Source organism: Mycetomoellerius zeteki, unplaced genomic scaffold (assembly GCF_001594055.1).
Source record: "Mycetomoellerius zeteki isolate Tzet28-1 unplaced genomic scaffold, Tzet1.0 scaffold415, whole genome shotgun sequence".
Classification (NCBI taxonomy): Eukaryota; Metazoa; Arthropoda; class Insecta; order Hymenoptera; family Formicidae; genus Mycetomoellerius; species Mycetomoellerius zeteki.
In genome coordinates this window covers 1469596-1487999 of record NW_017257409.1, presented here as the reverse complement: position 1 = coordinate 1487999, position 18404 = coordinate 1469596, and the positions used below count along the sequence as shown (strand labels likewise).

Sequence of the window (18404 nt, the reverse complement as noted above, 5' to 3'; positions counted from 1 at the left end):
ATCTTCAAATACAATATCTACATTGAATTTATACACTAAAGCAAGGTTAGCTAAGAAATTCCACGTTTCATTCACTGATTACCAGTGGCATACTTAAAACTGATGTCAGTGATGATCCACTGATTCAGATTTAGAAAACAATAATAAAAATAGAAATAAATGCAATAATGCACTTAGAAGAGTATCATTAATTGGAAAATTAAATATAGGCAGAAAATAATACATCGCATCTTTTAAATATTATAGATAATCAATTCTGAAATATTTGGCTATTATATAAACATTAATAAATATAATAGCATTATATTTATACATTATTTAATCCTCATCAATGTTAGCGGAACAATATTGAAATAATGGACATCTTTAACATTTATTTTGAACAAGGAAAATTCATTTTATCACTAAACTAGTAAACAAGATTCTCCTATTGTAATAGAATTTACGGGAAACCGCAAACCTTTTAATTCTACTGTAAGATTCTGCCTTCGTCTGGCCATAACTCTTTGGCTTTACGTAAATCTTAGGATTAAAGATATATACCAAGGACTATATAGACCACTCGTTGGTTTGCACGACCGCTCGTTGCGGTCTTGTCTTTTCTCTCTCCTAACTATTCTTTTCTAACAAAAAAGAATCACTCTGCTGGATTAGTGAACGGCGCAAAAAAAACATATGTGATAACTTTCACTAACAGAAAAAACGGAAACCGAAGTGTTTTTGTAATATAGTTAATTTTATTATTTTTATTCACTACTTTTCTCATATAGATAAACCTTTTTATAAAAGTTCCCTTTATACGATTTATAAAAATATATTTATAAAAATACACTTTTTTGTAAATTGACCAAATTTTAGTTTATTATTTAATTTTTAGTTTATGGTTAGTTTTATTAAATACATATTCAGAATATTCAGGATGAAAGCTCTTCATTTAATTAATGAAGATCCTTTATTACATTTATTTAAAATCTCATAAAAACAAATCTCGAATTGTTGCATTTTACTATTTTACTTTAACTAATTTTTTTACTTTAACTTCCTTTTTTCATAATAAAGGATAAATATCGATATTGAACGATTGTATTTATTATATTTTTACTTTTTAACCAATATTGTTCTCATAACTTTAATAGATCACACTCCATAAGAGAATTCTTTTCTCCTCCCACTATCGTTTAGAGACTCTTGCGATATGTTAAGATTCTAGTCAAAGTAAACGCAAATGAACTCGCAAGTGAATGTGACTTACGATGCACCTAAGATGTACCTAAGATATCTCAGGCGGATGCATTTCACGGGGTAGTAATTGCGTTTCTTCCTAGCAAGAAATAAGATTGAGATTGAGATCAAAATGGCAGATTCTTCGCTACATTCAACAAGATAAAAGTACATTTCCGTTTACAAAGTGTAAGATATCGACGTGATCAAAATTCACTTTATTTCCACTTTCTCTGGTTTTTCTTTTCGATATATAAAGAGGAATAAAAACTAAGGCACCGAGAGAAAAATCACGAACGGATTTTATATATCATAGAATAATGGATTCAGAAATAGGAAAATGCGTATAATCTAATGAAGAAAAAAAATTAAATAAAGATTATTATTCAAAAGTAAACAATTTAAAAGGACATCTTTTTTTATCCTTTCTTATAGAATAAGAAAAAAGGAGTAGATAATCTTCGTCGTTTTGCAAAAACTACAAAAAGACAGTTGTACATAACGTGAATAATTCTTTAATAATGATAAATTTGTCGAAGAAAAATTAATAAACTCATTGTTGCCAATAAACATAATATAGATTTCAAAGAAATATACTATTGTAATACATATTCCGACTTCAATAAATACACGTTGTTATAAAAAAATTCGGATTCATCTCACAATCAGATATTCTCAGAAGCGGACTATTTTTCGTAAAAATTGGAAGAAATCCATCCTTCTTTCATGTTAGAAGATACTTTAGTCTGAAGTAGAGAACGTAGATGGCAAAATTTCATTGAACGGTCATACAAAGATAAGTGGCTGTTATTTTCGAAAGAAATCTACCAATAAAAGACTCGACGTAAGTCGGATATTGAAGACGGTTAAAAATAAAGAGAAGTAAAATAGGTAAGATTGAAGTAAAGTGGCTCCTACAACATAACATAAAAGAGTTTGACATTCACGATAATTTTCAATCCGGACGCCAGACAACTAAAAGATGTGGAAATAAATGTTTAATAAATTTGAAAAAGCTTTGAAAATCTTTTGTACATTTAAATTTTAGAGAAAGAAAGAGAGAAGGAGCAGAAGACTACAAGAGAGCAAGAGAGAAGGAGGAAAAAAGATGTAACTACAACTTCTCGAATAAGAATTAAAGTAACTAATAAATTATTTCGTAAGAATTTTTAGAAAATTGCTTGTACGTGGGATCTATGAAGTAGCACGACATTCTATCGATATAAAAAAATAATGAGCATTCTATATAATTATTTTGATAATGCAATAAAATTATTTCCTACTTCTATTTAAATTTTTAAACTTATAACTGTTAGTAAAATTCAAACAACATATTAATATTTACATTTTATAGTACAGAGTCACATGTTTCTCTTTGACCTTCCCCAAACAATTTCTCTGAACATTTTCCTTATGTCCATAGTATATGTCGTATTTAGTAACACACTGTCCGTAAAATTGTGCGGATATAATGGCAGAGCAGAATGATACTCAACGGAGAGTTGGGTATGGAAAATTTTAGTAAATTAGAAAATTGTAACGTGCAACTTGTATTATGTATAAAAAAAGATTTGTTCAGATTTGATTGCGTTGAAAGTCCGACAACCATCGGCACGCAATTATCATTTCTGAAATTAATTCATTTAAATGAATTTACAATAGTTCAACATCTTAACGTTCTGACCGTTATGGCGCTTCTTAATTTAAAGTATTATGTTTAACATTAGCGGTCTTTCAATCTTATTATTATAAAAAAAGAGATTACAAAAAAGAAAACACATTTATACAATAAGCATGAAATATTTAATGATGAAGACCTCTTAAAATGGAAAAACAAAACCCACTTGAATATATATTACTCCAGAAAAAACTTATGCATTGCAAAATGCAAAATTTGTGGTAATCTATTTAATAATGCATATAACAAAGCATGGTTATGAGAGAAAACGTCTAATTAAAAATTCTCTACTACTAAAATTAAGTTTTATAATAATCAGTTTTTCTAATTCTGTCCGTCATATTTTGGATCTACCATTTTTAATTTTTTATTTTTAATCTCAAATTAAAGCATTATTAAAATATCCTTTTAAGCTAAATTTCATAAAAATTGAAAAAGCATTTTACAAAATAAAAGGGGATAATCAAAACAGAGCCGCCCATCAATAAAAGTTAATAAACCACATATTTTTGTATTTGTGTGTGTGCGTGCGTGCGTGCGTGCGTGCGTGCGTGTGTGTGTGTGTGTGTGTGTGTGTGTGTGTGAATATTATATATCTCTGTGTATTAATACTATATAAACATCTGAAATATACCTACACTGAAAAAAAGATTGGCTACTGCAGCCAATTAAAAATGCTATGCCATATTTTACCATATAATTTGCTGCAGCAGCCAATCTGTTTTTTCAGCGTACTATATATATATGTATATATACCTACTATATACATACATATGTATAACTATAACGAAATCATGAAATGTATAACGATAACAATAATTCTTTGTTAATAAGTCATTGCTTAAGATGTAAACTATATAGATATCACAAACTATAGATGGAACTATAGATGCAACGATACAATAGAACATTTCTCAGACTTGCAAAACGGGAACATCGAACGATATGCGGAACATTTCTATGAACATTTCTATGAATATGCGTAAACTACCAAATCGCCGGAGTTATCCTGCCGAATGTGTGTACCACGCACGAAATACATGTCGGTCGCAGAGACTGTGCACTCAACGGCAGCGCGCAAACAGCTGCGCAAATATAGCAATGCACCTACATACATTCGCGGTCACATTCTGTCTACAGTGCAGGTGAACTGCATCCTTTCAGATATCACGAAATTAGTTAATGCTTAGACGAGCATAAAGAGACGAGAATACACTGTATAATTTCCTGTAATTTCGGTAGATCGATTCGTTAGATCGTGGATCAACTCTTATTATGTTTTATGTAATCATTACATTCATATCTTTTTAAACCCTTTTAAACTCTTAAAAATTAAAATATTTCAATATCATACATGCACACAAGTTACAAATTTACTTAATTTGTGTCTGCAAACTATCCAATGTGAACTTTGTACGTAATTTCATAATCCAATCCGCAACAAAATACATCAATTTTCAGGAAAGAACACATAAGTTTTGAATTGATTGAAAAAGGTTAGCAAAATTCGGCGACAGTACGCGATAAAGTTTCAGAACAGGATACCGCGAATAGAACGAGTCGCACTTTTCTTTCTACCACTTTTCCTTGCGACCAGATATGCCTCCGTAAAATGCCGCAGTGCTGTATATCGAGTTCTACAGGATTCTCTTCCAGGAAATTCTGGAAAAGTTTCAGAACTTCTTACAGTTTGCGGTGAGACAGTTTCCTTATTTGAGTTAACCGCGCGGAATAGTTAGTCTCAGTGCGCAATGTCACTTTTATTTCCTCTGTTGACATTTCTTTATTTTTGCACATAGGTTAACTAGTTTTACGTTTTCGTAATTTACCTCATATGGCAAATTCGTTTTTTCAATCATTTTTTAAAAATAAACAAATTGCATAATACAAAAAAGTAAAAATGACAACATATTAAAATATTATTATTTAAGATAAATTATTTACAAAACAATTTAACATTTTATAATTAAATGTATCTTTAATAGATTAAAGTACCTGTTAACTTATAATAAAAATACGTGAAAAAAAGGCATTGAATTTTATAGTTGAAATGCTAAAAATAGTAAAAAAAGATTAAGTCTACTACATTTTATATTAAATATTATTAAACGCTTGATATCATTTTATGTATTCACAATTACTATGAAAAAAAGTGTTTACTATAAAATTTATATATATCAACGATGAACTATTTTTTTTATTTTAGTAAACGAAGTATTTTTTAAATGAAATGTTGAATTATTTTCTCTTGTCTTGAAAAGACCAAAAAGGTACAATCTGCTTGCATCTTCCTCGTCGCGTCCAATGATGCACGGTTCCTTGCGCGAAATATACGAGTTCCTGTCGTCGACCTTAATCGACCATCACCAATCGGATATAACTCAAACCGGCGCTCCGCAATTTATATCCGCCCCCATGCTACCGGCAACGTCCGATCGCGTTCGAGTCGATCGTAAATTTAATTGTGTAACGAGGCAACGCCTGATCCACGGTCTGCCTTCCCTCTCGTCCCTTGCGTGGTAACAGCTCGTAATTACCGGCCGATGTGGCGAGCCATTGATCCCGGAGACCATTTGTTTCCAACAGTGTACCTAAATCCGAAAGCTCTCGAGCTTACGTGGTGCGAGATCACGGATGTAATGTCCAATCCTCGAGCTTCGAGTCTTTGAGCTTACGAGCGATTAAGCTTGTTACAGCTATCCTTTCTTATCCTAATTTACTAGTCCTTTTCGATTCGGTACAAAATAAACATACATAATAAAAGGATTGCTGTAAATACTATTCACGATAAATTTGACTAAATTTTTATAGATAGATTCAATATTTATAGATAGAAAATATAAACAGAGCCACGTTTATGTATATTTTTATTTTCGAAGTATAGAAATTAGTTTCGCTTTTCATTGTATCTACATATTAGATATTACAAGTAATTTAATAAAAAATATTTCCACTGAAAATAATTATGAGATAAAATAGAATAAGTATCAAATATATATAAAATTTTGAAAATCAAGAAGTAAATTTAAATATATGATCATTCATTGTTTTAATTGTATTCAACGAGTTGAAAAGCTCATCGAGATTACATATGAGATAATTCAAATTAACAAGAAAGAACCTAAAAACAGATAGTTTATCATACGGGTACGATAAGTTACGACTTTCAGATGACTGAACGATGTAGAGTTTACGAGGCAATGCTTAGACAGCATCAGGCAGGAGTTGGTTCTACCTGGCAGTAAAAGGGGCAGTTAAAGGGTTTTGAAATATTGCCTAAAGCTCGCCTCGAAGCAAGCTCATGTATTGGCCACGGGAGTTCCCGTTCCCATTTTTATTCTTTCATACTATCCATGTGCAGTTGTACGAAATTTCGAGGGTGTGTTTTTTAAATATCTCTGATATTTTTCCGGCAGTGTGTAGTACAACGTTTTTTAATTAAATTGCAAATAAATCGATATATAAAAAAAATTTCTTCCAAACACATTACTTATTCGAAGTTTCCGGATACAGCCATTAATCACATATTCTTTGAAAGCAATATATATATATATATACAACTAGAAATTTTTTAAATAAAACTGTCATATATGTAGTATTGGAACGTATTCGCATCATTATTTGCGAAATGATATTATAATAAAATAAACTATTTTAAAATATTAATAATTTGTTATAAGATCAATTATAGCTGTTGTATGTACCTAATTGTGATATCAAGCACTTGTCTATATACATATAATTATGAAGAATTATAGTATTATAGACATATATTTGGAGAAACATATTTGTATTAAAAATTTTTTACTATAATAAGCTTTTAATAGTAAACTTCTGTGAAAATGGAAAAATAAAGAGAGCACACTGTAATCTGAGAAATGTGGTGCGATGTGATATAGCGTTTGTGAATTTTGGTTTTCCTCCGAGAATTTTGCTCGCGCCGTAAGTATTGGATTGGAAAGATAGTGCATTAAGTTCCTGAAATATGGTCAGATGTCTGTATATCCTCCGTGCAAAAGCAACATGAAATTCTAATTCTGAGCAATTTTTCTGAGACGGCAGAAATCTTTTCTGATTTCGAATTGCTTTTAAAATTATTAAGAAATTATATTATCTGAAGAAAATTACTATTTTAAATCTCGTGTTTATATTTGGAGCGATTAATGTTCGAAAATTAATTTAAAATTAAATGACATAGATTTTGTTTTGTTATAAATTAATTGTAGAACAATAACTTTATCCGTGAAATATTAAGTGTATTATCTTATGAGTTCAAAACACAATTAAATTATTTCTTTGATTCATGAAAATTTTGTTTTCACAAAAAGTGATTATATCGAGTTTTTTTATTGTACAAGCAACAAATATAATATTAAGTAATATTCATTTAGGATAAAGTTTTAAATGTATCAATTAACTGTACATTTATTTCAGAAATCTCTTCACTGAGAAAAAAAATATCTTAATTTCAAAGAAATATTTCTTTGCTCGTATTCAAACAAATTATTACTTTGGATCAATGAAAATTTGTTTCAATACAAGCTAAAAATATTTCTTTGAAATTAAGATATTTTTTTCTCAGTGTTGATAGTAGCATGCTTTTCATTTTATCAGAGTCTATTCCAGTCTCTCTCTCTCTCTCTCTCTCTCTCTCTATCTCAAAGTACAATAAATCTAACGATAAACTGAACAGGAAATGTTAATATTGCAAACAATATCTTCAGCTCACAAACATTCTTTCGATCAAAACTAAAGTACTTATGTAATGGACACGCGCATTTGCGAATTTGAGAAACTGGACGCGATTCGTTCATAATGTCTGCATTTAATATTGCGCAATACTTGCGGACAAATAATTGAATTAGGAATTTTGGGCAATGTGTTTGAAACGGCAATTAAACGTTCTGCACGATCCTACAATATTACGTAAGATTTAACAGCATTTTTATGCATCGTATGTCGGAAGATCACACTCACAACTGTTTGAAACCCTGACTTGGAACGGATTTCTCCCATAAATCCATCAACTTTCTTCTGATGAATGCGCCAATGATCTTGCGTTGCGAAATAGCCGTACCGTAAAACAGTAGATGTAATCATCAGTTTAGAATTATTAGGCAAGAAACATTTTGAAAATAACATGATATTATTTTATTTTGTAGGAACATTAAAAGGTATAGAAACTTTTCGCGTGTATATAAAGTTAATTGTAAATTATAATACAAATCTTATTTGTTATGTAATTTAACAATAATATTTAAAAACAATAAAGTTAAATCAGAAATCCATGCAATTTTATACGTATACTGCCTCATCTCATTTCAGAGTATCGTTTCTACCAGTTGTGACATGTATGTATGTATTTTTATAATATTTATTTATGTGATAATATGCTGCTTGATTCATTTCGCTCAGTCACACCTAAGACATTACCGCGTGTAGATATTTATAAAACGCGAAAACGGTCGGTCACGAAGTACACCCAGCCGAATATCCTGGGAATAGATCTCGAAACCCAGTTATACGATTTATTCCGAGCTGAGTCGCCAACTGTTCGTAAGTCTTGCTTTTTGGGACAAGTAATCTCGCACCTCTCTTTGTTGACAGATATTCCTAATATTGCGTATGGATCTATTTATACAAATCAAATTTTAGCAAAAATTGAGAATATTATTAACTATATATTGTATAATAAGTTGGAGATTTGCGCAAAAATTTATTTTAATTCGTATTTAAAAAGCAATTCCTTCTTAAAGCTGTAATTAATGTAAGTTTTAATAAGAGTTACAAAATACAGACATTTCAACATATTGCAATGTAATTTATCTATTGTCAGTTGACTTCCCGAATAGTCTTGCGTGCAATGGCGAATTAAACGATCGTATGTGCAACACGTAAATTCTATTCTTAAACGCAGAATACGTGAGTCATCGGTTTTCGAAATCTACGGGTGACACAGGCTCATTAATTTAATCAACGATGCGCATAATTTTAAGAAAGAGGTTCTTGCAAAAACCGCGAAAATTCTGAGAAAATCTTGTTATTTTATTGCATAAAATTATATTCTTGAATTTCTAAAACTAAGAATGCAACTTTTTAAATATAGTTTGTATTATATTTTGTATTATATGTTATATGTTTACCACGTTACATAATTAATTTATTTATTATATATATAATTACATAAAATATGTTGCGTAAATATGAGCTGCAGTAAAAAATACATAATTATTTATTTAAAATTTTACAATTATAAAAAGTTTTGAAAAAAATGTATTAAGAGTATTTAATAAAGACTAAGAAATATTTTAAAGAAACAATTTGGCCATATTTGAAATTTATATATTCTATTTAAATTAAAATTTTAAAAATATAATTAAAAACTAATTAAAACGTAATGAAAAACAAAATGTAATCAAAGAAGTATAGTAAAAAAATAACTAAAAAGAATTATACAAAGAATAACTCACAGTATAAAATTAAACGTTCCAAGGTTGATGAGTATAAAATCTCAACAAATACAAGTTTTAAGGATTTAATCATGGTTTTTTACCTAACATCAATTTATATCACAATTCCAGCTGATATATGTTGCTTGCTTGTCGCTGTTAATAACATTAATGTCATTGCTCGCTTGATGCACGTTAGCCTGCGACGACACATTAATGAAACGATTTATTAGCATAGTTTGTACTACAGGTCAGGTGAATTGTAGGATTCCAGCAAGGCTGATCACTGTTGTCATGCAAAATACCTGTTACCTTAAGCAAAGGTGACAATGCAAATCATCACATATGGCATCGCATTACTGCAACATGTTTAGCTGCTTTGGATACAGTTGCCTTATTGAATTCAAAAATAAACACAGTTTTTACAATATAAGACAGAAAATATAATATAAAATTTTTCGTAGTTTTCAAGGATAAAATGAACATGGTACTTTTTATCGTTTCTACATTTATCAGACAATACTAAACATATATTCCTCATTTTTTGTGAAATAATTTTTAATAATATTGAAAATTATTTGAAATTTTAATGACGACGTGAACAGGAAAAAGTTAAAACTTGTATGCGTTGTTTATTATATATATGTACTAACGTTAAAGAAAGGTATACCTCTCTCTTGAATGCGTGTGTGTGTGTGTGTGTGTGTGTGTATACCTTAATGATCTTGGAGTCCGATACGTAGGAAGCTGATTACTCATCGCGACGTCTATACCAAACGTTTAGCGACTTATTGTACCTGGTTATTGAACTCTGGGAGAGTATATTCATCTCTCTCTCTCTCTCTCTCTCTCTCTCTCTCTCTCTCTTTGTTATCCACACTCTCTGCTCCACCATCTAGCACTTCTCTCATCCAACATCTCCTTCCTCAGCTGTTATATTCGCAGATATGTATATATGTATTGCATGTATATCTTCCATTATAATTACATACACCTGGTATACCGGTATCTACGTGTATTCAAACAGGTTACATAAGATTCTATGGCAGGCTAGAGAAATAAACAGAGAGAGAGAAATAAACAGTGTGGAGAGGGGAAAATGAGAGAGGGAGGGAGGAAAAAAGGGGAGGGAGAGAGAGAGAGAGAGAGAGAGAAAGATAGAGAGGGAAGATGAGAGGACGTGTAAGGGAAATGTGATGACACTAAGTTTATTAGGTATGGTTTATTGGGATCGCCTTTGAGTTAAGTACACCGTGTACAGAATGGAGATAAGTTTCAACGTTTCAGTAGTACCATCTACTTTCTCCGATAAGTGATTAATTTCTATAAAAAAACAGGTTAAGTTTTATTCTCCACAAAAACAAGGATAAACACATCCTTGCTTTAGCATGTCTACACACAGACGAAAGTAAAATGTACTAAATTTTTAAATAAATGACCTTTATGTAGATAGAATAAACAAACATTTTTAGATAATACTCTGTTTCTTGTATACATACATTGATAATACTCTGATTCTTGTATACATACATCTTCAATTATTTGTAAATATCTTTTAATATTCTTATAAGCTGATAATATCTACAAAAAAAATATTCTCTGACACATCTGACTCTCAAAAATTAAAATAGAAAATTAATACTATATATCTGTAAAAAAATATATAGGATGTCCTATTTTAAATAATGCATTAAGATTTCTCGAAAACTATGGTAGATACGGAAAAATGTTTCAAACAAAAGTTGTATAGTTCAGAAGGGGACATAAGAAGGTACTATTGATTTGACTTTGGATAGTGTCGTCATGACCAGATTAAGGTCACGTCGATTTTTTAAAATGGAATCCCCTATTTTTCATAACATTTTTTTGTAGCTTATCTCAAGAGCTTTTCAAAATATTATAATAAAATATTTTTTCATTAAGTATTTTTCGAGTTATAAGACTCGAGTTATAAGAAAGTTACAGTACAGCCAGCATTAGTATTACGCAAGTTATCCGACTAACAGCTAAAACTTCTTGAATATTGTTTAGGATCATGTCCTGGATAACATTTGTCAAGATCAAGGCCATTGGAAGTTGTACCTCTTATTTTTATTTTTACGTAAAAATGAATTTTTAGTGGAAACAAAACTTGAACAACATTCAAGAGGTTTTAGCCGTCGATCAGACAACTTGCGTAATGCTAATGCCGTATGTACTGTAACGTTCGAGCCTTATAACTCGAAAAATATTTAATGAAATATATTTTATTATAGTGTTTTGAAAAGCTCTCGAGGTAAGCTATAAGAAAATCTAACGAAAAATAGGGGGTTCCGTTTAAAAAAATCGACGTGACACATTAATCTGATCATGGCGACGCCACCCAAGATCAAATCAATGCTACCTTCTTATGTCCCCCTCTGAACCATACAACTTTTGTTTGAAACATTTTTCCGTATCTACCATAGTTTCCGAGAAATCTTATATGCATTGTTTAAAATGGGACACCCTGTATATTAATATGATATAGTAGATATGAAATACTCATCTTAATTTTAATTTACAGTTTAATTACAGAAAACTGTTGATTTAACATCGCTAATTAAATACTATGTCATACAAGAGATACTATGTCATCAATTTATAACATTCAAAAAAGTCACTTGTATCGTTCTTTAGGAGGCCTCTTCAATTTGTTATCGCACGAAACTCTCCCCACCTCCTTATATGCGAGACACGGATGACCGCCTAGGACGCAGCTATACGCAAAATTAATTTCGCGAGTATGCAAGACGCAACAGCCTGCGTGAGAAATATCGTGAATACGCATGCGGTATCTTATACGCGTGGGCGAACAGTTGCCAGACATTACCACAAAGATAAACGATTCGTTACCCACGCGAAAGCTGGCTACCTTCCTCCTATCTACCCCTTTTTCTGCATACACAAGTTACATAAATTCGATCGAAATAAGAAATATTTCTTTCGACTGAAACATTATTTTGTTGATGCGATTGTCAGATCAGCATAATTTCTTACTCATCATTGTTATTACCATTTTATTCCGCGGCATATGATAAGTAATTTTAAATGATATTATGAACTAGTGTCCTGAATTTTTTTGTCTATTAAATTCGACTGTCAACTATAATAATGAATTTCTTCGATACAGCCAACATTACGTTTACAGCAGGAAATGCCAGTTTTCATTTAGTTTCGCCGCACACAAACGTGTCTGAAACTTATATAGGCTTAGGGGCATATGTATATGTGCCAGAGAGAACGAAAAATCGAACCACACGTGAGACGGACACGCGGAGAAAGGGACGAAAGTGCGGTAAACGTATGATGTCATTTTGCGGTTCGCGGAAATTCCGGAGTTTCAAATATTGGAACGCATATCTCTGCGGGCAAACATTTATTTAACTCCCATCCCTCCCCTCAGCCTTCGTCACCCAAAATCGTGTCCGAGCGATTCCAATCCTCTTCCCTCACCTTTCCTCTTATTCAGCTACCACGCGTTTATTCGACGTTTCGTGCGAACGTGCCTTTGAACGCGCAACTAGCGAAATGCAATCCGATTGAAGGCGGTGCATCAAGCGTATACTGACGTAGTGGTGCCGATTAATGGAAACGATCTTTTTTCCAACGCGCGCGTGTACGAGACCATTTCAGGTCTTCATCAGTCGCTGCGAAAATGTAGATTGCGGCCACATCACATACATATAACGCTCCATGCAACAAGAAAAATCAATTGATTTTTATTTAAATTCATTCTAAATCCCAAATACTGAATACTCAACAATGTAATAAACGTATTTTATTAAAAAATACATAATACGTAATATTATGTATATATGTATATATAATATATATATACTGTATACGCATATAGTATAAAACAATCTGCTAAAATTCTCTTTTCTCAAATCATATTTTTCTTATGTTAAAATTAATTATAGATAAAATTAAAAAAAATTTTAAATTTAAATTATTCTTTAAAATTAATAGTTATAACAAAAGAAAGATTTATCCATAATTATGTTATAATAATGTGTAAAAATCTTCTCCATCTAATGGAGAAGAGTTGAAATTAAAGTTAGAATGTATGCAAAGGTTCCATATGAAAATGAAAAATGTGATCAAATGCCATAGAAAACAATATATGAATTCTATCAAAATAACTGCATATTATTAGTATAATTATTCGGCGCTTTTATCTTATTTTTTTATTTTCTGAATCAGAACAGAATTGATAAGTAAATTTTCAATGAATCGCAAGGTATCTCTCTGAGAAAGAAAAGGTGATGAATATAAAAATAGCGTGCTTCCGCGTTCTTCGATGCGATAGTTCGCTATCACATATCTGATGTGAGTGAGCAATATTGCGTAGATTCAAGAAGAATGAAAAGTCACCGAAAAGACACAGATCTCGAAGCTCTCAAAGGAGGACTAAATTTAACATCGTACATGCCTCGCCTTCCCTAGGGAGTTTACCTGCATTAATACACAACGAGCACGGTTAGCCTTCACGGCATTAACGTGAATTCGATACGCAAACCGCAAATATACTGCTGCAGCCGCCGTGCATTCTCAACGACGGAAACCAGAAAGCGCCTGGTTTCTCGTACATTTCACCGTGTGTGAATATCTAACCACTAAATATATACAAATAGAATACTGTAAAAGTTTAAAATGATGCTTCAAAAATGCTTGAAAGCGCGTACTGAAAGTATTTGATATTTGTGACTATAATTTCATGGTAAAATAATTATGGTTAGGAGTTTTATTACTATTATATAATGTTAGTAAGAATTAGTTTTATTATTACTGTTATATAGTAATTACAACCATTTCTTTTCTTTCAGTAAGTACTTGTGAGATTTTAATTGCTTACATTATCAAGAATAGATAAAAACAATAATTCATTTTGCTAAAAATTATTTTGAAACAAATTCTGATTTTAAAATTTTGTTTCTGGAATCAAAATCGTTAAACAATCAATTTAATTACAGGGTGGGTATTCAAATCTTATAAAAGCATTTCCTGAGAATTCCAGGTTTTTTCATGAATTTTATTCAAAATTCCAGGTAAGATTAGAGACATTGTACATTAGAGACATTCCTAAACAAATAATTCAAAAATTATATATAGTATATGTATAAACATAACTTTTGTTTACACAATATGATAAAAAATATAATTCTTATATTTAAAAAAAATAAAGGATATATAAATAATATTTATAAATAAATAACATTTAGACAACACAAAATATTGAAATCCATTTTTTTAAAGCTTGAATTTATTCGTTAAATGCCTCTACTTCCTTCTGAGCATTTTCGAAAATTCGAATTTAGCCAGTCTTAAGAAAATTGGTAGTCTTACTAAGATGCCTTTTCATGCTGACCCTCATTTTTAGCGTCAAAACAGATAACGTAATAAAAATTCACGAATAGCGTCAATTTCGATCACGTGACCTATTTTGACGCTAAAAATGAGCGTCGAGCATCAACATGAAAAGGTATCTTTAATCGTTGGCCAATTTCATTGATTCACCGGTAAGACTTAAGATTACCGACTACTAACTCATTGTAGAATCAGCATATGCGAGGTGTTAGCGTTTTTTTTTCTCTCTTTTATATATTTTAATTATTCATATTAAGCGCCTAGTCGCATTCGCGCGCATTGTTATAAGTAAGTAGCGCCACCGAGAACGAAGAGTAGCAGCGTGCGAGTCTTGCGCATGTGCGCGTAGGAAAGGTCGTTGTATGACCAGACTCAGTATTATTGTATGGCGACACGCGGTACGCTTTGTAACACGGCAAGAAGTAAAGACTTGAATTTTATTGGATTTCGCTATTATTATTCGCCAGTACCCAACACGAGGTTTTCTACAATAGAAATCTAGTAGCTCTAAAATCTGAAATCGTAAGCAATTGATCGATTATAGTCGATTATGTATAGGACTCTCCTCACATTTGACTACGATTGGTTAATTTCTTACGATTTCAGACTTTTATATGACCACTACGACTCTTATTGTAGACCACGTATTATCCTTCATATGCTGTTAGTATACCATAAATGGCTAATCAGCTGCTATCTGGCAATAGGATCTAGTCAAACTTACATTATTTATCAAAAAATGATCAAAGAAATGATTCTGTCAAATAAAATAGAATTTAAATTAAAAAATAGAATTGGAAAAATTTCCCTGACAATTTCAACAAAATTCTACGAGAATTCCAGGATTTTCAAGAGTAAAAAGAAATTCCCTGAGAATTCCACGTTTTCCAGGTTTTTCTCGGTAGAGGACACCCTGAATTATAATCGATTTTATATTATATACAATTGTCAGTTAACTTTTGAAGTACGTCATTTAAACCATAATATTTAACACAAGGAAAAGAACCTTCTTTTAAATTTATATCATGACTGTGTACGTGCGTGCGTGCGCGCGTGCGTGCGTGCGTGCGTGCGTGCGTGCGTGCGTGCGTGCATGCGTGCGTGTGTGCGTGCGTACGTGCGTGTGTGTATGTAGTCAAATAAATTACATTCCGTTACTGTATTTTAATTAAAAACTTTTCCTCCGCAAGCGAAAACACTTAACGATCGTTCGCAAAATGATTTGTGTTCAACGCAAGCTATTTCTCTGTTTTATCACGACGGTTTGCGTTTAAATTCTACCTGTGGACTATTCCTTACATTAAATGTACTGTTTAGAAGAAAATTACCTCTGTTCAACGTTCACTCGGAGATCACAATTAAACGTGCTGATTATTCGACTCTGTAGAGACCTTTTGCGTAACTTTTTCCAATGTATTTGCACTATGTATTTGCCATTACTTTAAGGTGGGCTTTCATTTAACAAGAGACAGACTAATCAAAGTGCCATTAGCTTTTCTTTCAAGATGTATCGCAAATCTCCCCGCTGCGATTGTGCTGAGAAGACGCACACTATCTTCTCCTCATCTAAATATCCTTCATTATTCCGACGACTCTACGTTCTACTGCTGTCCACTATGTGATTATCCGGGGTCCAACCGCAAGGGGCTCGTAAAGATACAGGGTCTATCCCGACAGGACCAACTTCAGGTGGCATGCAAGGAAACAACTCTCAAGGTGCAATTAAGCGGGCACAAATGGCCTCTATCATTACGCGCAGTTGAAGTAAATTACGAGAAACTCCTCTTTCTGGTTGAAAAATAAAAAATAAGTATCTATATACTACAAATCTAAAACCTACTTCGAAATAAATCATAAAATTTCTAAGAAGAAAAATTAAATTTCGAAAATATGAGCGCAAATTATGAGTTACTTCTTTTTATGTTGTATACATATATATCCATAATAATGAAGTCATTTGTCAGCAATTTTTGCACCAATAATTATTAAAAATATAAAATAAATATTATGTAAATATAATATAAATTATTAGCGACACTCACCTTTCACCTTCATGAAAGCCCTCAAACTCTTCCTGTTGCTCATTAATGGAGGCTTCAAGGTCCAGGTAAGCACCATAATCGCCGCCCTTGTACAACTGGAGCGCCGTGTCATCGAGCTGCAACACAGGTAGCAAGATGCGTTGAAAAACACGTCTGTTTTGCGTGCACGCGGCCGGCCGCGGAGGTAATCGCGCCACGGAAATTATTACCGCGCCGATGGCGATCGTTAGCCGGTTTTCGCGTAACCACCGTCCATTTAAGAGCCGCATCCGTGGTGAAATAAAGTCGGCAAAACGCAAACTCTTCGAAGAGCTGGCGACTTTCATTGCAAGCATGCGCGAAATTTGTATCGATAAATGGAGAAGGCGTCTATGTACCTAGATCTTCAAATTTTTTTGTAAAATAGAAAAAGGAATGATTAGAAAAGTTTGTCAAAAAAGTGAATACTCCTCTTAAATTCAATTTAATTAGTGCTCGGAAACATCAGACGATTTAATAGTTCGGATAGTTCGAATCTTAAGTTCGAATGTTAAATAATTTGGACTAAAATGTATGTTCGAACTATTTTAACCCACTTCAGAGCTGAAAGTTCGAAATTATTACATTTCGAACTCAGACATTACAAGTCATCCTCAGGATCATCTTGAATATGTCCAGGATGGCTCAGGATATTTGTAGGACAATATCAATAAATATAGGAATTTCATTTAACTGCTTTTTTGTTTCTAAGGCATACTATATTTATTTACTGTCCGAACTTCAGACATAACGAATTGACATTTCACTGACTGATCACAGCTTAAGCTCAAACTGTTCGAAAAAAAAAAAAAACTGTCTGAAATATTAGAATTAGATGCTCATTTTTTTTAACTTCCAACTATTCGAATAGATCGAATATTCAACATGTTCGAATCTGAGCCCTAAACTTAATCATATGATCAAGTTCAATGCATGGATTTGCTAATCAGAATGAAAGATTTCTTTCATTGAAAGATCAAGGCTTTGAGAAGAGTTCAATGCACGTGTAGAAGTATTACGGGTCAACAATCCAGACTAATGCGACTAATTTGCTAAATTTATATCTGTGGATCAGTTGGTCCACATACGCCGTTCCTATAAGTAAGATATGTGACGCTTGGTTTAGAATCAGGTGATTCTCGCCAAATATAAACCCCTCGCTTGTGTATATCATCTTAAAATATTAAAATTATATAAATATAATTTAAAGAAGTAAATATATTGTACATAATAGAGAAGAAGGTGGTATTATGGCACCCCAGTTACATTTTACACAATAACTTTGTTAATATAATCAATATTTAAGTTTAAAACTTGACAATTACATTCGTTAAAATGTTGTTGAATCGATTCTGGACTCAAAGTTACGAAATATTTATTACTTAGGATACTATTAATAAAAATGTGGCGTTGCATAATGACTCGACGAAAAAAATGAGTGGTAATGTGGCCTTCCATAAAAATAGTCTTAAAATATTAGTTTTGTTTAGAAAACAGTATTTGATACAAAATTAACAAAAAAGTAAAACATTTTAAAATGTATGCAAATGAATGTATATATAATACATTCACATAACTTCTGCATACAAGCTGCTCAGTACTAAAAAT

At 31.7% G+C, this 18404-nt stretch overlaps 1 protein-coding gene across 1 annotated transcript in view; it reads right to left on the bottom strand.

Moving 5' to 3' along the window:
- Fhos (Formin homology 2 domain containing) overlaps positions 1–18404 on the bottom strand; it is a 151884-nt gene that overhangs the window by 76764 nt on the left and 56716 nt on the right. Inside the window, exon 3 of the mRNA XM_018453910.1 lies at positions 16779–16894. Within this exon, the coding sequence (XP_018309412.1) occupies positions 16779–16894 (116 nt within the window). The remainder of the gene's footprint in view (positions 1–16778; positions 16895–18404) is intronic.